This window comes from Sciurus carolinensis, chromosome 6 (assembly GCF_902686445.1).
Source record: "Sciurus carolinensis chromosome 6, mSciCar1.2, whole genome shotgun sequence".
NCBI classification, from domain to species: domain Eukaryota; kingdom Metazoa; phylum Chordata; class Mammalia; order Rodentia; family Sciuridae; genus Sciurus; species Sciurus carolinensis.
In genome coordinates this window covers 134,159,563-134,181,151 of record NC_062218.1, presented here as the reverse complement: position 1 = coordinate 134,181,151, position 21,589 = coordinate 134,159,563, and the positions used below count along the sequence as shown (strand labels likewise).

At 36.7% G+C, this 21,589-nt stretch overlaps 1 protein-coding gene across 4 annotated transcripts in view; it reads left to right on the top strand.

Moving 5' to 3' along the window:
- Canx (calnexin) overlaps window positions 1–21,589 on the top strand; it is a 31,349-nt gene that overhangs the window by 2,306 nt on the left and 7,454 nt on the right. For all 4 annotated transcript variants that reach the window (XM_047556607.1, XM_047556610.1, XM_047556606.1 and 1 more), the window contains 9 exons: window positions 12,376–12,549; window positions 13,074–13,147; window positions 13,424–13,482; window positions 14,098–14,239; window positions 14,871–14,952; window positions 15,447–15,639; window positions 17,477–17,666; window positions 20,659–20,772; window positions 21,321–21,477. In XM_047556607.1, the coding sequence (XP_047412563.1) occupies window positions 12,379–12,549; window positions 13,074–13,147; window positions 13,424–13,482; window positions 14,098–14,239; window positions 14,871–14,952; window positions 15,447–15,639; window positions 17,477–17,666; window positions 20,659–20,772; window positions 21,321–21,477 (1,182 nt within the window). In that variant the 5' untranslated portion in view covers window positions 12,376–12,378. The remainder of the gene's footprint in view (window positions 1–12,375; window positions 12,550–13,073; window positions 13,148–13,423; window positions 13,483–14,097; window positions 14,240–14,870; window positions 14,953–15,446; window positions 15,640–17,476; window positions 17,667–20,658; window positions 20,773–21,320; window positions 21,478–21,589) is intronic.

The window sequence follows — 21,589 nt, the reverse complement described above, 5'->3', positions numbered from 1 at the left end:
TTCACATCTTTAACCTATTTGGTTAACAGGGAAAAAGTGCTATGGAAAAGTCAGTTCTGATGTTCCTGTTAATGAAAAACAAAATCTAAAAATTAAATGAGGCAGTATAAATCTATTTTTTGAGGTGGGTCTCTTTACATAGGCTGGTCTGAAACTTCTGGGTTCTACCTCAGCCTTCCTAGTTGCTGGGACTGTAGGAATGTGCTCCCACACCCAGCTGCATTTATTTTTATTTTTGGTACCTGGGATTGAACCCAGGGGCACTTAATCACTGGGCCATATCCCCAGCCCCCCTTTATTAATTTATTTTTAAATTTCTTTGGGTATCTGGTATTTAACCTAGGGGCGTTTAACCACTGAGCCACATCTTTCAACCCTTTTTAATATTTTATGTAGAGATAGGATCTCACTAAGTTGCTGAGTCTGACGTTGAACTCACGATTCTCCTGCCTCAGCCTCCTGAGCTAACTGGCATTACAAGTGTGTGCCACTTTGCCTGGCACTTTTTAAAAATTTGAGACAGGGTCTTGCTTAGGGCCTCACTGATTTGCTGAGGCTGGCTTTGAACTTTTGTCCTCCTGCCTCAGCCTCAGTTGATGGGATTACAGACATTCACCATGAAACCTGTTTACTGCATCTATTTTTAAATGGACAGGCATTTATAATAATAAAGACCACTTTGAGTTTTATGTATTTTTCCTCTTGATTATTTTCATTTGTTGACTAGATTGAAGTGGTAGTAAAATCTGCAGGTAAGTAGTGGAAATATGATAGTAGTACCAAAACGTTCTTCTGTGATTGGAATCAGATTCTTTTGAGTGGTCCTTTCCAATCTAAGATTTATAGTATTTGACTTAAAACTTTTGTAACCATTAAATTTTATTTTATTTTATTTTATTGCGGTACTGGGGATTGAACCCAGAGCCTTGTTCTTATGAGACAAGCACTCTACCAACTGAGCTATATCCCCAGCCTGTAACCATTAAATTTTAAAAACTGTTATTGAGAAATATTTAGTAAGAGCAAAAATTACTGCTAATCTTGAGCACATGCTGTAAACCAGGCACTGTCATAAGTAGTTTACATGCATTTGTTTATATATAGTGTAGTTACTGTCATTTTAGAGATGAAACAGGCCTGGAAGTTAGTAATTCACCCAAGGTGACAAGTTTTAAATAGCAGACCAGGGATTGTGACTTGAATTGAGACATGCTCATGAACATGTCTCTAGCTGTGACTGCAGACCAGATTAAGTAATTTCTTTTGGTTCTAATTTCCTTACATGTAAAATGGGGGTAATAGAACTTCTTGGGTTTTTCTGAATGGACCTTATTGAGGATGAGGTTTCTGCCTTTGAATATTAGACCACCTAAGGTGTCTAAACTCACAAATAAGACTTAAAAATTTAAAAGGGCATATTAGATGAATGCATAGCTAATGAATAGCTTATATGAAAGAAAAACGACCTCTTTTTATTTACATGCTGTCAATTTTTAAAATCAATATTTTTTAAAAACAAGAACTTCGGGTCATTTTTTTCTGTTCCTCTTTTTTAATTTTTCATAGATTAAAGGAGTTAGAATGGAAGTTTATTTTTTTCTTCCTGCGAAGGGTGCAGGGAGGGGTAGAGGGGGAGAGAGAGGTTTTGTTGTGGTTGTCTATGCTGATCTCAAATTCCTGGGTGCAAGTGATTTTACTGCCTCAGACTCTTGAGTAGTTGGGACTACAGGTACATGCCACTGCATGTGGGTTGGAAATTTCTTAATTTATTTTAAGAGAGAAAGTCTCATAAAGAAAAGCCCCCAACAAAGTGATTCATAAATGAATTTTACCAAATACTTAGGGAAAAATTAGAGGATAGTCCACAGATTCTTCAAGAGTTTCCAGCTCATTCTGAAGCCAGTACTTACCTGATACCAAGAGATTTTACAAGAAAATAAAATGTAGACCATTATCTCTTCTGAAAACAGATGCAAAAATCTTCAATAAAATGCTAGCAAACTGAAACCAGCAACAATGCAGTACTGTATAAAAAGGATTATGCGGCTGGGGAGATAGCTCAGCTGGTAGAGTGCTTGCCTCGCAAGCACAAGGCCCTGAGTTGGATCCCCAGTACCACAAAAAAAAAAAAAAAAAAGATCATGCACTATGACCTATTGGAATTTATCCCTGGAAGGTAAGGTTGGTTCAGCATACAAAAATGAATGTAATATATCACATTAATAAAGGACAGAAACTGATCATCCCAGTAGAGAAAAAATACCCTTTCTTGATAAACACTTAACAAACTAGGAATAGACAAGAACTTTGCAGGCCTGATTCAGACAAAACAACAACAACAACAACAACAACTCTGTACTTGGAAAGATAACATAAAAATGGTAATAAGTTTAAAAATAGTCCGAGTACTGATTTGTTTTAAAGATTTTTGTTGTTGAATAGACCCTTATTGATAAAGTTTCTGTCTTTGGGAAGTGACAAATTTATTTCTACTTAGTTTTGTCCATTTTTAAAGTAGATCTAAATAGTTGTCAGGATTTGCTGAAATGTTAGAGTAAGTCTGCTTCTGTTAAAAAATAGGGTGTTTATGCTAAGTGTGGCAGTGCATGCCTGTAATCCCAACTTCTTGGGAAACTAAGGTAGGATTGTAAATTTGAGGCCTACCTCAGCAATTAAGAAAGAACCTATCAGTTTACAAAGGACTGGGGTTGTAGCTCTGAAGTAGAGCACTTTAGCATGAGTGAGGCTCTGAGTTCAATCCCCACTATGACCAAAAAGATTTAAAAAAACTTATATTAGTTGAAGTCTCATATAAACATGTATAGAAAATAACATGGACTTTTAAAAAAATGCTGAGAACAGTATTGTAATTTACCAAAAAAATTTAGAGGACTTTGTTAAAAACAAGTAATTGAGGGAGCAGAAAAAATAACAGATGAACATAGAAGTTTATCTTATACATGTTAGATGAAGGAGTTGAAGAAATCACATAATGTACATGGAGGAGAGCAAGTTTACAGTCATACAGCTTGTTATGTAAAATCATGCAGGCATATTTGATGTGTTGGTCAAACATGAGAATTTAGGGGTTGAGGTATAGCTTAGTAGTAGAGCACTTGCCTAGCTTGTCCTGTGTTCAATTCCCAGCACTGGGAGGGAAAAATAATAGTATTTTAGAATTTAATCACCTGATTATACATTTTGTGTTTCATAGATGTATTATCTTTCCATATTTTCACAGCAAGCTATTGAGCAAGTAGTTCTATTACACACATCTAAAATAGGGAAAGGAGGACTTTGGGAAGTTAAATAAACTGAACAAGGCCATACAGAGGAGCAGGAGAGACTGGAATTGAGCAGTCTGACTTGACAGGTTATTATGCCACATACATTGCTGCCTTATTTATAAGGAATTAATTTTCTGAATTGTCAGTTTTTAAATAGGCAACTTCCATTTCTATAAAAATAAATTCACTCTTCTAAAAGTTGAATGGAATGAAATATTAATTGTGAGTGGATTAAGTGCTCTTGAAGATGCCTTCTGACCCTGATAAAAGTGAGAGCTGGTCCTTTTTGCTCTGTCTTTGGGAAACTGGAAGCAAACCAAAAATCTGTATGTTATAAATGTGCTCTGTTTTCTTGGCTTCTTGTACATATGTCCATGTTTGTTTCTGTCATTATAGAGGATAGAGCTTCTTTGACCTGGGTACAGGTAGATAATTGTGTTTGATTACCAAATCCCTCCCCACTTTTTCTGGTGCTGGAAAGAGAACCCAGAACCCAGAACCTAGGACCTTAAACATGGTAGGCGAGCATTCTACCACTAAACTACACTTAAGATCCTTTTCTTCCTTCCTTCTTTCCTTCATTCCTTCTTGTAGTACTGGGGATCTAACTCAGGGCCTGGTGCAAGCTAGGCAAGTGCTTTACCACAGAGCTATATCCCCTACATCCCTGGCACCCCCAGCCCTTCTTAATTGAGAAAGACTCACCAGTCTTATATTTCCAATCACATATCTGAGTCTTCCTTTATAGTTTTATAGAGATCCAAGTCAATTTAAAGCTGGTTTCTAGACAACTTTGACCAGATCTAAAGAATTGTCTTCACTGATCTAGTAATAAATTTTTAAAAATTTCTAAGTTTCAAAGCAATTATAGACCTGTTTAGAAGTTTCAGAAATAATACAGAGAGGACCTTTGTGCCCATCACCTAACTATAATACCAGGAATTGTGCATTGGTACAGTCAATATACATTATTCAGATTTCACTGGTTTATGTGTGTGTGTGTGTGTGGGGGGGTTATAAACAGTTTTATCATGGCAGTAATTGAGTTTTGAAATTTTAGTCTTTTTGGCATTGTTCTTTATAGAAGAAAAGTATATCATAAGTTTTTTTTTTTGAATACCAGGGTTTGAACCCAGGGGTGCGTAACCACTGAACCATATTCTTGACCCTGAGAGTTGCTTAGGGCCTTGATAAGTTGCTGAGGCTGGCTTTTGAGCTTGGGATCCTCCTTCCTCAGGCTCCTGAGTTGCTGGGATTACAGGCATGCACCACTGCACCTGGCCATAGTATTGGTTTGATTTCACTTACTCTTTGCTTGCTTACTTTAAGGAATATCATAAGACAAAGTCACATAATATTCAACATTCACATATAACTTAAAGCTATTTTTTAGAGAAGTTGTCCACTTCAGTTCACTCAGATGTTAAAAAAGATTTTCATGTTTGTGGTTTTGATATTCAGTTGCTGGTCCCCTGAAAGTCCATGCCTATAAATATAATTTATAGTAATTTGTAATTTTGCAAGACAGAAGTTTTAGGTGGACACACTATAAGACAGTTGTGTAGCACTTTTAATTAGTGACCTACTAATGAGTTTATAGCCACCTAGCAGTTGCTTCTTAGCTTAACTGGACTCTGATATAGAGAGTTTGAGTTCAAACAAACTTAGTTTCAAGTGTGTGTTGTTGGGAGAGTGGCTTTTGACAGAAACCAGTAAATGAAGAAAGTGGTGGGTTTCAAGCATAAAATAAAATTTTGAGAGAATCTGAAAAAATGGCATTCAGGAATGCAAGAAAACTTGCCTTAGAGTGTTCTGTGAAGTAGACTTATAGGAAGTGTGTTTCTTTAAAGGAAAAGGTTAATCCATTTTAAAAGTAATTCCTTTATTCCCTGAAAACTTCCTGAGCTTTTCAGATTTAGGGACACTGTTTGTGTCTTTGGAACTAGAAAGGAATTATGCTGTTTGTTTTTAAAAGCATTATTACTTTGTTCTTGAGATACTTGTTTTCTTTCTTTCTGGTAATCTTAGAAACTGTTGGTGACAACAACATAGTGTTTATGGTTACTAGAAGGTAGGTTTCTTCATTTCTGTAGGCCCTTTTAAATGGCAGCAAGGAAATATGTGTGCATCCTAACTGGTATACACTATTTGTATTATTTCTATATGTTACCCTCTGTACATTAAGCTAAACATGCTTTCATACTAATGTCTCTAATTCTTTCCATTGCCATATGAACTCCTCTAGCCACCTCCCTTAATAATCTGTAAATTCCCAATTTTTTTTTTTTTTAAATACCAGGGATTGATCTCGGTGGTACTTAACCACTGAGCCACACATCCCCAGCCCTTTATTTATCCAGGGTCTCACTAAGTTGCTTAGGGCCTCTCTAAGTTGCTGAGACTGACTTCGAACTCCCATCCTCCTGCCTCAGCCTCCCGAGTCACTGGGATTACAGGCATGCACCACTGTGCCTGGCTAAATTCCCAATCTTAACATTGAAAAAGTGTGGGGCTGGGGAGATAGCTCAGATGGTAGAGTGCTTGCCTTGTAAGCACAAGGCCCTGGGTTCGATCCCCAGCAGCCAAAAACAAAACAAAACAAAACATTGAAAAAGTGGCTGCTACCTTCTACTGTCCATTTACTTAATTGTTCAATGATATGTGTATAGCAGTATCAGAATTATTAACACACCTACTTGTGCGAAACAGCTTTATTGATTAGCACAGTACTTTTGTACAGTCTAGTTTTACTGAGCACCTTTTCCCATATGAGGTTGTTTCATAGATTTGTAATAAGGTAGATTGTCCTGTTGAATTTTGGATGCTGTCTTAGGATCATCTGACATCCTAAATACCTTAAATTTCATTCTTTGTACTATAAAATTTTATGAATTTTGACAAATGCAGTGTCAATTGTAATATCCTTAAGAATACTTTCATTGCCTAAAAGAAAACATGTCTTTACCCATTCAACCCAGCTCTTCCCCCAAACCCCTTGCAACAGTTTATATCCTAAGCTCTTTTAAAATTTTATTTTGAAACCAGGTCTAAGTTGCCCAGGCTGTCCTTGAACATGCAATCCTGCTTCATTCTCCTGAGTAGGTGGGATCACAGATGTTCACTGCTGTACCAGCTAACTGATATTTTTAACTGTCTCTATAGTTATATCTTTTTCAGAATGTCTTATTATCGGAGTTTTACAACAGGTCACTCTTTCAGATAGACTTTTTATTCTTAATAATCATTTAAGATTTATCCATGTCTTTGTGGCTTGGGTACTCATTTCTTTCAGTTGGTTAACCTGTTGAACATCATGGTTGCTTGCACCCATTTTTCAAGTTGGCTTTACTATTTTGTAGTTTCACCAGCAATTGATGAAAGTTCCTGTTGCTTCACATCCTTGCCATTTTGGGGGGAATTTTTAGCCATTGTAGTAGCTAATAGTGGTAACACATTGTTATTTTAACTTGAAGTTCCGTAATAAAAAATAATATCTATGGTCTTTTCCTATGCTTATTTGTTATCAGTATTTTTTTTTTTTTTTTTGAGATGTCCAGATCTTTTGCTCAGTGTTGTGTTTTGTTTTTGGTGGCTAGTGATTGAACCCAGGGTCAAGAAAGTGCAAAGCATGTCTATCACTGACCTAATTCTCCAGCCTTTACTGTTTTATATTGGGTTGTTTTCTTAAGTTTTGAGTTTTTTGTATGCTTTGAAACAGGTTCTTCAACTAGGTGCATGCCTATACCCATAGACTTGGGAGTCTCAGGCAGGAGGGTAGTAAGTTGGAGGCCAACCTCAGCAACTTAGGCCCTAATGACAAAAAATAAAAAGGGCTAAGAATGTTGCTCAGTGGTAAAGCATACCTGAGTTCAATCCCTAGTACCGAAAATTAAAAAAGGCCTTCATTAGATGCATGTTTTGCAAATAATTTCTTCTGGGGTATTCTTTTAATTCTTTTGTATTTTCATATAATTTTCTTACTTTAATTCAACTTACCATTTTTTCTTTCATATACCATATATTATGGTGTTGTATGAGAAGCTTATTGTCAAATCCATGGTCACCTAAATTTTCTCCTGTTTTCTTCTAGAAAGCCTAGTAATACAGCATCCTTCTTATGTACCTTATCAGTTGGTGAATATAAGTTCAATCTTTTGGATCACATTTGGTATGAGAAGGGAAGGTGTTTCTTGGTAATGTCAGATTCTCATTAATGAAGTAGAGAATTAACATCACCTTAAAATATATTATCTTGAATTGCTGGCAGATGTGAACATAAGTCTAACAATATTTGAAAAATTTAAGTTAGCTTTATAGTGGCTTTTTAGAACTAGAATAGACCCAAGGACTACCATTTTCTTGGGAGTATTAGCTAATTAGTTAAAACAGCATATATAAAGCTTGCAGTGACTGAGGCTCCATATTGCCCAAATGTGAGAACTGACTTAGCACAGTCTGAAAGTTTGGTTCCCCACAGCTTTCAGAAACCTTTGGATAATGTAAATGGAACAAATGAGCACCCAAGTTCCTCTTTTACCTGAAAGTCAGGTTCTACAAGCCAGGGTGCAGGGGAAATGGTGATGGGAGATAAATGCATTCCCTGTTGTTTATTGGAAATATCTACCTTGTTCCTAACAAAACAGGTAGCTCTGCTTCCCCCATTCCATATCTGCAGTGCCAGGTTTCTTGGTCCCCTAACCTGGGCTAGTTGTTCTGCAGTGACATGTTCCTTCACTAAACCCTGCCAGAATGTTCTGGATCACTCCCTTTGCTGCTTTTTCCTGATAAGGTTTCCTGTGTTTTTTCTCTGTCATACCACCTTGGTGTGAAACTACATGGTAATGTGTTGTCTAGGGTTTCAGGGAGTGTTGGGTTCTTTGAATCTTGTTTATTGGTTGTCAAAATAAGTAAGTTATCACTAAGTCTTATTAGTTCCTAGTATGTAGAGTCTAGGCTATTAGAGATGAACGTGCTATTGGGGTTACTTTCTTGTGAGGTCTCCCTTCCTGACTTGCCTTAGACTGCAGGTGATAGCCTTTTTCCTCTGTCTTTTCTTCTTGGCCTTTTCTCTGTGATGTGTACATGGACACCAGCACTGTTGAACCCCTACGACCTCATTTGACCTTAATTACCTCCTTAAAGGCCCTGTTTCCAAAGATAGTCACAGAGTTCAAGTATCACAATATATGAATTTGGTGGTGGTGGGCTATACAACTCAGTAACAACAGTAACAACAGCAAATTAAAAAGCATGAAAAAAAAATCAGTCCTAACTTTTTAAAGGTGAGTTATTAACCCATTAGACTGTTTACTTTTATTTTTTTAAGGCACAACTTGCCTTTTTTTTTTTTTTTTTTTTTTTTCCTGGTTGTTGAGGGAACTTTATTTTATTCATTTATTTATATGTGGTGGTGAGAATCGAACCCAGTGCCTCACACATGCTATGTACTCACTTTACCACTGAGCCACAACTCCAGCCCAGCTTTTCCATCAGTAACAATGTTCTAATTCCAATACCTAATCCTAATTAATCCCTTGGTTTTGTGCTTTAATTAAGTACTACTACTCCTTAACAAATTTTGTTTTGAAGGGTAATGATGCTGGGGATTGAACCTAGAGCCTCCTGCATGCTAAAGCATATTCTGCCACTGAACTACCAGCCCTGTTTTACAAAGTGGTAATCATTGTAACCAAATATGGTAAAATATCACAAAATTTCCTTTCTTAATCATTTTTAAATATATAGTTCAGTAGTGTTAAGCGTATTTGCAGTCTTGTGAAACATCTTCAGAACTTTATCATCTTGCAGAATTGAAACTATATCTATTAAAATAACTCTCACAGGGTGTGGTGGTACATGGCTATAATCCCAGCAACTCGGGCTGAGACAAGAGGATTGCAAATTCAAGGCCAGCCTCAGCAATTTATTGAGGCCCTATCTTAAAAAAATAAAAAGGTGTGGCTCAATGGTTAGGTGCCTCTCAGTTTAATCCCTGTACCAACCAACCAGCATCCTCTTGTTGCTCCTTAGTCTCAGCCTGTTTGCCACAGTTCTGCTTTCTGTGAATGTCCTTGTATTTTGACTGCTTAGATAGCTCATAGAAATTGGAATCATGTGGGCTGGGGAGATAGCTCAGTTGGTAGAGTGCTTGCCTTGCAAGCACAAAGCCCTGGGTTCAATCCCCAGCACCGCAAAAAAAAAAAAAAAAAAAAAAAAAAAAGAAAGAAAATAAAAAGAAATTGGAATCATGTATAATGTGTTTTTTGTAACTTTTATTTTACTTAGCATGATGTCTTCAGGATGCATCCATGTGCTGGTGTGTGACAGGATTTTGTTTTAGGGTTGAATAGTATTATATCTATATGCCATATTCATCCATTGACATTTGGGTTGCTTCCACCTCTTAGCTATTGTGAATAGTGCTGCTGTGAATGTAGGTGTGTAAATACCTCTGTGAGATCCTACTTTCAGTTATTTTGGCCATCCACCCCAGAATGGGGTTGCTGGATCATATGGGAGCTGTTTCTCATAGCGGTTATATTATTTCACAGTCTCATTCACAGTGATTCCAACTTCTACACATCACTGTCAGCACTTGTTGACTATTTTTGTATGATATTCCTGGACTGTATTTTTAGTAAAAGCGTAATAAAAAAACATGTTAAAGAAGTTTTCAAATTCATTGTTCTTGCTTGTAACAGTGTGTCCCTCCCACCCCACCCTCAATACCAGGGATTGAACCAATGACCTTGAGCATGCTAGGCAAGTGCTAGGTTCCCAGCCCAACAATGTCTTTATCATGAACTACATCCCCAACCTAACAATGCCTTTATCATGAGATTTTTTATCTGAAATCAGGACTCATGTGCTGATTTTAGAGCACTAGAAGGAGCCTGAGAGAAAACTGAACAGAATCCACAGATTTTGTCATAAAGAAAAAAATTCATAGGAAAACAATCTGTGTGTGCATTTTAGTCTTTTTAGAGGCACATTAAGGGAGCAACAGGGGAAAACGAATAATGAACATTGGTGAGCATAATGGAAGTAGGAAATGTCTTCTCTAGGGTGAACAGAGGATTCTGGGGGAACAGCCTGAGGGACATGGCTCTGATTGCTAGCTAGAAGACTGATTTTTGCAAACAGGGAGTTTTGGGGTGATGAGGCTATCATTTGGGTATAGAATGGCCTCAGAGAGGAAGAATTGAAGCCTTAGTAGGATACCAGTAAGTAGCCTGGGATTGATTGGTAATGGAGAGGGAAAGACCAGTGTTAATTTGAAACAAGGTAAAAAGGATACTCTGTGCCATATGTTGTGTGCATAGGCTGTTGGACTTCTGATTGTGTACCTTCTACTTGTTCCCCAGCTTTTGACTCTGCCTTCTCAGGCCCCAAAACAAAAAAATACCCATGTGACTCAGTTTGTATTTCTTTAGATTTGAGCTCCTTGGAAAGGCCTGCCTAACCATCCACAACCGTCTAATATAATACAAAGCCTAATATAATATGTAAGTGGTTAAAAAATAACAGATAAAAGTAGCTCATCCTTGGTATAATATTTTTGTTTTTGAGTCTTTTAATTAATTTTTGGGGTATTGGGGATTTAACCTAGGGGCAGTTTACCACTGATCTACACCCCTATCCCTTTTTTATTTTGAGATAGAGTCTCACTAAGTTGCTTAGGGCCTCACCAAGTTGGTGAAACTGGCTTTGAACTTGTGATCCTCCTGATTCAGCCTCCTGAGATACTGGGATTTCAGGTGTGCATCACTGTGCCTGCCTGTTCTTGAGTATTAAAACCATTGATTGGGAAAACATCTATACTTGATAATCTTTGAACAACAAACACCAGCAATATCCATACCATCTTATACTGTCTTTTTTTTTCCCCCCAGTAGTTGTATCATCCTGGGACAGGCCATTGTGATGGTCAGCTTCTTAACCAATTTCATGAAAATTAATACAAGTTGAAGTGTGTTATGTTTGGTACTTTTTTTTTTTTTAATTAGAGCTTTATAGTTACACGTAGTAGTTGGGTTCATCCCAAGAAACTCATACATGCATGGAATTTGATTTCAGTTAACAATCCCTGCCTTTTCCCTCCCCCTTCATACTGTCTTTATATTTGTGTGATACTGGGGATTGATCCCATTTGTACATGCTAGGTAAGCACTCCACCACTGAGCTATATTCCCATACTGTCTTTTTAAAGAAGCTGGGTTTTTTGTTTGTTTTTTGGTACTAGAGATTTAACTCAGGGACACTTTATCACTGAGCTACATCCCTAGTCCTTTTTGATTTTTACTTTGAGACAGCATCTCACCAAGTTGCTTAGGGCCTTGCTCAGTTGCCGAGTCTGGCCTTGAACTTATGATCTTTCTGTCTCAGCTTCCCTAGTCATTGGGCTTACAGGTGTGCACAACCACACCTAGCCCCATGCCATCTTTTTAATGTGAAGCCAGTTATTATAGTGTCAGTACTTAATTTAAATGATTATATGAAAGAGCTTTTGTCCAAAACACTTGACAAATGGAAGAGGTTAGTATTCTGTGTAGCAAATATGATATTCTTTTTATTTATTTCTTCATTTTTAAATTTTTTACAGACTACATTTTGATTCATTCTACACAAATGGGTACATCATTTCGTTTCTATGGTTGTACATCCTGTAGATTCATACCATTCGTGTAATCATACATGTACATAGGGTAATGATGTCTGTCTCATTCCACCACTGAGCCACATCACCATCCTTTTTTTTTTTTTTTTTTTTTTTAATAATATATTTAGCAACAGGGTCTCACTAAGTTGCTTAGTACCTTGCTAAGTTGCTGAGGCTGACTTTGAACTCCAATCCTGCCTCGACCTCCTGAGCTGCTGGGATTACAGGCGTGTGCCACTGTACCTGGCTTAAAATTGAATCTTTTTACTAATTTTAGGGAAATCCCTTAACCTCTCTGGGCTTACTTTTCTTCTCTTTTTTAGGATAAAATACAATAAAATTCTTTTTAGCTCTTTGATTTGAATGTGTTAATTTTAAACAACAGAGGTTAAGGCAACACATTTAACTTACTTCTCTTCTTATATGTAGATTATGGAAGGAAAGTGGTTACTATGTGTTTTTCTGGTCCTTGGAGCTACTGTCATTCAGGCTCATGATGGGCATGAAGATGATATGATTGATATTGAGGATGACCTTGATGATGTCATTGAAGAGGTAGAAGACTCATCAAAATCAGATACCAGTACCCCTCCGTCTCCAAAGGTTGGAAGTAGTTTTTGAATCTATTCTTTTATCTCTTTTTTTGTACCAGGGATTGAACCCAGACGTGCTTTATCACTGAGTCATGTTCCCAGCCCTTTTTATTTTGAGAAAGGGTCTCACTGAATTGCTGAGGCTGGCCTTGAACTTGCTATCCTCCTGTCTCAATCTCCTGAGCTCTTGGCATGTACCACTGTGCCTGGCCTTTTATGTCTTAATAAAATTATAAAGATAGGGGCTGGAGTGTAGCTCAGTGGTAGAGCACTTGCCTAGCAAACAGGGCCCTAGTTTCAATCCCTAGCACTATTTAAAGGAAAAAAAAAATTGCATCTTTTTTAAAGGAAATGCAGTTTGTCAACTTTTTATTACTCTTTCTGGCAACCTTTGTTATTTCTTTCCAAAGGTGTATATGGATTGGATTTAAGGGCTTCATATGACAGTTTTGTTTAAAACATGGAAATAAATTCCACGAAGAAAAATATGTTGCCAAAATTTTCAGTTTTCCTCGATTCTTATGTTTAACACAGGTTACTTACAAAGCTCCGGTTCCAACAGGAGAAGTTTATTTTGCTGATTCCTTTGACAGAGGATCTCTGTCAGGGTAGGTGCATTTTGTTTTTGTTTTTCCTAGGGAGAAAAATCTTAGAGATGAATATCATGTAAATAAGATGGAATAATGGATCCCCTTTGGATAACATTTTATATAATGAAATGTCTGTTTCATATTTCCAGTGTTTGTGTCCATTTAGGAAAAGTATTCTTTTGAAACTTGTATTTCTTGCTTCCATTTTTTTCCCTTTTCCCGTCCATTCTAGATTGTTTCTCCTAATAGGTAACTGTCATTTGATTGTAATTTGGGGGTTTGTCTTAATTACAGGTGGATTTTATCCAAAGCCAAGAAAGATGACACTGATGATGAAATTGCCAAATATGATGGTGAGAATTCCTTTTGGTCTAGGCATAATAGCAGATTTAGGTGACATATAGTCCCCATGGCATTTTTTAAAGACTGATTTAAGACAATGAAAAAAAAACTGATGTAGAAGGAGATATTGGGGCTGGAGTGTAGTTCAGTGGAAGACTCTTTGCCACACCATCCTGGGTTTAATATCCAGCACTGGAAAATAAATAAATAAAAATAAAAGGAAATATGTTTTCAGATTTTTCTTTGGTAGGCTGGGGATTTTAGCTCAGTGGTAGACACTTACCTGTCACCTGCCAAGCCCTGGGTTCCATCCCCAGTACAACAAAAAACAACAACAAATTTTTTTTCCTTGGGACTCATGCCATCTTTTTATGTTGCTTTATATGTGATGGGGTGATAGAATTAGAACCATTTATCACTTATGCTTTTGTATGTTAGAAAAGGAAGGTCTTTCCTAGGCAGTGGTATAATGGATATTATTATTATTTAAAAAGTCATGTCCTATTATCTGTCAAATATGTGCCTAATATTAATAGCCCAAGTCTCATAGATAAGTGGAATATGTTAAAATTCATCAGTATCAAAGACTTATACTACTTGGAGAGCTTTTTTGTGTTTTCTTATAGGAAAGTGGGAAGTAGATGAAATGAAGGAAACAAAGCTTCCGGGTGATAAAGGACTTGTACTGATGTCTCGAGCAAAGCATCATGCCATCTCTGCTAAACTGAATAAGCCCTTCCTATTTGATACCAAGCCTCTCATTGTTCAGTAAGTGAAATGCATGTTTGGTAAAAGCTTTCTGGAGCAGTAGGGGTGTAGCTCACTTACAAGAGGCTCTGGGTTCAATCCCCAGCACTACAGAAAAGAAAATAAGAAAAACTTTCTAGAAGGGTAATCTCAGAAGACATTATAAAACGGTTACTCTTAAGTAAATATGATTGTGTATGTTCGTGTGTGTATGTATGAGAGAAAGAGATTATAAATTACAGTAGAGATTTTTTGGGGTAAATTTAGCATCTTGAAATTATTTTTTTTCCTGCCCAACAAATTATTTTCTATTAAACTGGTTATTCATCCTCCTGACAGTAAGAGAACATCTAGATTTTGCACAAAGTATTTATTGGGAATCTGCAAGGTATACTTTTAATTTGTGTATTTATTTTTATAGGATTGCGTAGCCATCCAAAATCAATAGAAGATGGAATCTTTTTTTTTTTGGGTGCTGGGGATCGAACCCAGGGCCTTGTGCTTAAGCACTCTACCGACTGAGCTATCTCCCCAGCCCCGAAGATGGAATCTTTTTAAAAGATAAACATATGATCAGGAGGGGAAAAAATAAATTATGAGATTTGATCTTAGAAAATACCATAGAATTTTCTGTTTTTCTCTCTGAAATTAGGTACGAGGTTAATTTCCAAAATGGAATAGAATGTGGAGGTGCTTATGTGAAACTGCTTTCCAAAACACCAGAACTCAACTTGGTAGGTACTTCTGCTAGCCACCCACAATTTTTAAAAAAAGAATTTTAGAAAAAAAGGAAAGAAAAATTTGTAAGAGCTGTGAAAATAAAGACTTGCTGTTGAAATATTTTGGAGGGTTGATAGTATTGTCTTTTACACTAATTTATTTTTATTTGAAATTTGACTTTTAAAACTCTATTACCAACTTTTTCTCTCTCATATCTAGTTTTGGTACTATGATTTTTAATTTTAAACAAGCTTATTTCTTTGTTTTATGAATGAAATGGCAGCTAGTTATATGTATTACTTTTTACTTAAGCACACAATATTTTAAATTTCCTGATGATTGGTTGGTTATTCCTTTTCACTGTTCTCTAAACAAATCCTGTAATCAACTTTTCCTTTTTAACTCACTAATTTATTTGGAGTTTTATAAGAGGAAATACATACTTTTGAAAGGTTGCTTTTGAGTACTTAGAGTTATTTAAAATGATGATTCATCTTTGTTTCTGAAGGATCAATTCCACGACAAGACCCCCTATACAATTATGTTTGGTCCAGATAAATGTGGAGAGGATTATAAATTACACTTCATCTTCCGCCACAAAAACCCTAAGACGGGTGTGTATGAAGAAAAGCACGCTAAGAGACCAGATGCAGATCTGAAGACCTACTTTACTGATAAGAAAACACATCTTTACACATTAAGTAAGAAAAATTCGTGTTTGGGAGCGGGGTTTAAGACATTAATATTGCTTATCTGAGGAATATTGAAGCTTGTAAATGAGATTGGTCTTTTGACTTGTTACCAGGAGCTTAATTGGTCAACCCTGAAAGAAAGCTTCTTTTCCACAGATTGCCTGAGGACTAAAATTTGAAACAAATTTAAGAATATTCTTTAGGGGTTAGGAACATGACAGTAGTAGTATGCTTGGGTAGCATACATGAGGCACAGGTTTCCATCTTTATCACTGCAAAACAAATGAACAAAATGCTTTTATGGGACTGGGGTTGTGACTCAGTGGTATAGCGTGTGCCTGAGGCATTGACTGGATTTGATTCTCAGCACCACAGAAAAATAAATAAAATAAAGATACGTGTCCATCTACAACTTAAAAAAAAAATTAAAACAAAATGCTTTTATGTTTATTGGGGGTGGTGATGGTGGTGGTGGTGGTGGTGGTTCAAGTCTGATCCCAGCAACTCCAGAGGCTAAGGCAAGAGAATTTTAAGTTCAAGGCCAGCATAAGCAATTTAGCAAGACCCTGTCTCAAAATAAAAAAAGTACTAGGGATGTAGCCCAATGGTAGAGTGCCCCAGAAAAAGAAAAAGAAACTTTTATGTTTTCTTACAAATTTCTTTCTTGAGCCTCCTTATTCTCCTCCTTTTAGTGTTTTGTTGTGAAAATGTTAAATATTAGGATATACAGTAAAAATGTATATACCATTTTTCAAAATTATCTTTTTTATATTTAGTACTAGGAGCACTTCACTACTGAGCCACATCCCCAGTCCTTTTTTATGTTTTATTTACAGACAGGGTCTCATGAGTTGGTTAGGGCCTCACTAAGTTGCAGAGACTGGCTTTGAATTTGCTATCCTCCTGCCTCAGTCTCCTGAGCTGCTGGGATTATAGGCATGTGCCACTTCTCCTGACTAATTACCTTTTTTATTACAAAGGCAATACACATTTAGGGTATAGAAGTTCAGAAAATATGAATAAGCAAACAGAAGGTACTTAAAATTATCTGCAATATCAGTATTGTGATGTTTCTTTGTGTGTATAAACATACACATAACGTACTTAACTTGCTTTCTTGACTACACAAGAGTAAGGATTTTTCCCACAACAGTAAATGTCACTTGCCTGTTAAAGATTTATGGGATCTAGGCTTTAGCATGAATCAGAGTTGAGATGCCCTTATTTGCCTGGGGGTATAGCTCAGTGGTAGAGTACCACTTTAGCATGTGTGCAACCTGAGATCCCTTGTGCTACCAAAAAAAAAAAAAAAAAAGAAAGAAAGAAAAAAGAAACAATAACAAAAAGAGACCTTTTTGGATTAAAAATTGTGTATTCATTCTCTATTGAACTTTAGAAGCACAACCATGGGGTCTGGGCATGTACCTCAGTGCAGCATGCTTGAGGCACCAGTTCCATCCCCAGCACTGCACAAAAAACAAACATGAACAAACATCAGTTTACTTGATTGCTGATTGTTTTATGTACATTCATGTCAGACCAATAATTGCATTAGTTTATGTTAGGTTTTTAGTGTCTTTTTTGGTGTTAGAAATTTTAACTATCATTTGTGCTGATTCCTAGAAACCTGAAGAAATGGCATTTACATTTTGCAGGTAATGAAGAGTTGCCTTGTTCTGGATTCCATGAGGCAGGCATTATTGATTGTGTTCTGACCCAAATGCCTAAGGTCTTTCCTCTCATGCTGGTGCTTCTAGTTAGAAGTCAGTCTTTTGTGTTGTGGTGAAGGGAGCTTGGAAATGAGTAGTTAATTGACTGTTTTTAATCACATTTAACCTTTTTTCAGTCTTGAATCCAGATAATAGTTTTGAAATACTAGTTGACCAGTCTGTTGTGAATAGTGGAAATCTGCTGAATGATATGACTCCAGCTGTAAATCCTTCACGAGAAATTGAGGACCCAGAAGACCGGAAACCTGAGGACTGGGATGAAAGACCCAAAATCCCAGATCCTGATGCCGTGAAGCCAGATGACTGGTGAGTCTTGGGGAACTGTCTTTGATTGTAAGGGAACATTTTATATATTCCATGTGATGTGAATAACCAAATGTTGGTTGATCTGATCATTTAAATATTCAGTCTAATCTAAAAGAGAAAATAAATAGATTACTATAGCTGACAAGTGGTCTTAGTGATAATCTAGATTGTTTGATACCATTTTATAAACCACAAAATTCTAGAATTGATGATATAGTTTGCCTGTGGTGACAAGATTGATTTGTGGCAATCTTTTGGCATAGCCATTCTATTGCTGCTTTGTTTTGTTATTGTTGGGTGCTAGGGATTGACTCAGGGCCTCCCACATGCTAAGCATGTGCTCTACCAGTGAGCTATACCCATAGTTGTGCCAGTGCTTCTAATTCACATTTAAAACTATAGTCCTGAAATGTTGAATTTTTGTTTGAAAGTGGTCTATGAGAATGTGCTACAAGGTGACTAGGGAGTCAGATATAGCTAATCTAGGCATGGTTTGTCAGAGCAGGGCGAAGCAAATTGTAATCTGAGGGCAGAGTGGGAGTTAATGATGTGATAAAGATGGGAAAGGGCATTTCTGGTTGAAGAACATCATCATTGCAGAAGGTAGGGGAGCATGAGTGAGCTTGATATGCATGAAGGAAAATGAGTATGATATTGCCTTTTATGTAGGGTGAAAGCTGGAGAATGGTGCAAAATGAAGACAGGGTCATGTTCTCCTGTATGGCCACATCTGAACTGTATTACAGGGAGTTTCAGAAAGGGAACAAAAAAATAATAAAACTAAAAAAAAAAAAAAATAATAATAATAATAATAATAAAACTGGTTTTACCATTTGTAAAAGTGTCTTCCTGTGCATAGCAATTGAATTCTAGTTGATCTTTTTTCTCCTTGAAAGCTAAGATATATATTCCTGAATTTTTTTTGTGTGTGTGGGGGGGTACCAGTTATTGAACACAGGGGCACTCAACCACTGAGCAACATCCCCAGCCCTATTTTGTATTTTATTTAGAGATAGGGTCTCACGGAGTTGCTTAGCACCTTGCCATTACTGAGATTGGCTTTGAACTTGGAATCCTCCTGCCTCAGCCTCCCGAGCTGCTGGGATTATAGACCTGTACCACCACACCTGACTGTTCTGAACTTTTATAGTGCACTAGTGTAAATGCTTAGTTTATATATGTGGTGAACATAAGGTTTGGATATGTGTGGTGAACATAAGGTTTGGATTCAGCCTTATTCATTATTGTTTTAACTAGCTGTTTGTTTTGGAGGTAGGAGGGGATGAATATTAAGATTGAAAATATTGGGTGAGTATTATATTGATTCTTGATATTCTTACACTAGTGATTTAAAACTAATGTTCAAAAATAAATAATCTGGGGCTCAGTGGTACAGCATGAGACCCTAGGTTCAATCCCCAGCACCATAAAATGAGACTAATAGCAAATAAGTTGATTAAGGACAGAAGGGTATCTTTGGTGACCAATTAAGTGGCACTATCTTTTAGCAACTGCATAAACTTTAAATCAGATACTTCTTGGTGAATTTTTATTTTAGTAATAATTGTTTTAGGTATACAGTTCAGTGGCATCTAATGTATTTATCATGTTGTGCGGTAATCACTACAAATTTTAGAGTATTTTTATCACCCAAAAACACCTGTACCCATTAAGCTGTCCATCTGTTTTCCCCTTGCCCCAGCCCCTGGCAACCACAAATCTGATGTCTGCTTCTCTGGATTGCACATTCTGAACATTTCATGTAAATGGATTCATACACTATGTGACCTTTTGCATCTGGCTTCATTCAGTCAGCGTCAAGGTTCATCCGTGTTGAAACATGTATAAGTTCTTTATTTCTTTTTATGACTGAATAATATTCCATTGTATAAATAATACCACTTTTTATTTATCCATGATTTTGTTTGATGGATATTTTGGTTTTTTCCCCTTTTTGGTTGTGGTTACAAGTGCTACTAGGAACATTGATGTACTGGTATTTGTGTGGATATATATTTGCATTCTCTTTGGTAGGTACCTAAAAGTGGAATTGCTGGATCACATGGTAACTCTTTTAATTTTTTTGAGAGACTGCCATACTGTTTTCCAAAATAGAGGTGCCATTTTATTTTCCCACCAACAATGAATAAACCTTCCAATTTCTCCACATCATCCTTGCCAACACTTGCCTCCCCCCTCCCCCACGTTCTTGTTCTTCTTTTATTTCTTGGATTGAACCCAGGGATGCTGTACCACTGAGCTGCATCCCCAACCCTTTTTATTTTTAGACAGGATCTCACTAAGTTGTTGAGCATCTTGCTAAATGATGGAGACTGGCCTAGAACTTGTGATCTTTTTGCCTCGGCCTCCTGAGTTGCTGGGATTACAGGTGTACACCACCACACTGCTTTATCATTCTTTATTATTATAGTCACCTTAGTATATGTGAAATGATATCTTATCATGGTTTTGATTTGCATTTCCCTGATGGTTAATGATGACCTTTTTTTTTTTTTTTTTTTTTTTAATATTTTTTACTTGTAGATAGACACTTTTATTTATTTTTACGTGGTGCTGAGGAATGAACCCAATGCCTCACACGCTTTAGGGGAGCACTCTACTGCTAAGCCATAACCCCAGCATCTTTTTTTATACTTATAAGCATCTTTTTTTATACTTATTGATCACTTATATACCTTCTTTTAAGAAGTGTCTACTTAAATCATTTGCTGGTTTTCTTTTTATTTATTAATTTTTCTGATTAGTCTGCTTTTCTTAAACTGTCTTCTTATTGAGTTGTAAAAGTTTATTCTGGATATTAGGCTCTTAAAAAAGATAACATGATTTACAAATGGTTTCTAGGAGAAATTATTTTAAATTTTGACATTTAAGGTTGAAATATTTCCAGAATGCTGTTTCAGTTTCACAAACTGGGACTATACTGTGATTCTCTGGGCAGTGTTGTCCTAATAGGAGTTTTCTTTTGTTTAAGGGATGAAGATGCTCCTGCTAAAATTCCAGATGAAGAGGCCACTAAACCAGAAGGGTGGTTAGATGATGAGCCTGAATATATACCTGATCCAGATGCAGAGAAGCCAGAGGATTGGTAAGAATTTTAAGTTAAAGTTTTATGTATTTTTTAAATTATTTTTTTCTGATACTGGGGATTAAACTAGGGTCTCATTCATGCTGGGCAAGTGCTCTACCACTGAGTTATATCCCGAAAATTTAAGAATTTTTTTATTGTGGGATAGGGTTTCCTTAACTTGCTTAGGCTGACCTTGAACTTGAGATTCTCCTTCCCTAGCCTCCCAAGTAGCTGGAATTACAGTTGTGTGCCCTGCACCCAGTTTGAGTTAACTTTTTTAATTATCTGGATTTTTATTAAAGTAAAACTTAATACTTAAATACAACCTTGTGCCCATTCTTAAGGGGAGAATGTGACAGATTTAATTACATTTCATCATCTTTTTTAAAAAAAAATGCATCTGTTATCAAAGCTGCTCTTACTGGAACTGAGAAAGAGAAGACAGTGTTCTATAGTATGACTGTGGAAGCATTCCAGCAGGATCTCAGGGGAGCACTGGGCTAGTGGGATGTCCACAGTCCTGCATCCCAGAATCCATTCATAATTTGTTGTTTATATCTCCATAGGGATGAGGACATGGACGGAGAATGGGAGGCTCCTCAGATTGCCAACCCTAAATGTGAGTCAGCCTCTGGGTGTGGTGTCTGGCAGCGACCAATGATTGACAACCCCAATTATAAGGGCAAGTGGAAGCCTCCCATGATTGACAATCCTAACTACCAGGTTTGTGTGTCTGGATGGTTGAATTACTTTTGTTAATCTATTTGTATTCAGGTAAAAGTTTTGTATGTAGTGAGGCTGCCAGGTTGATCATTATATTCAAGCATTGAATTAA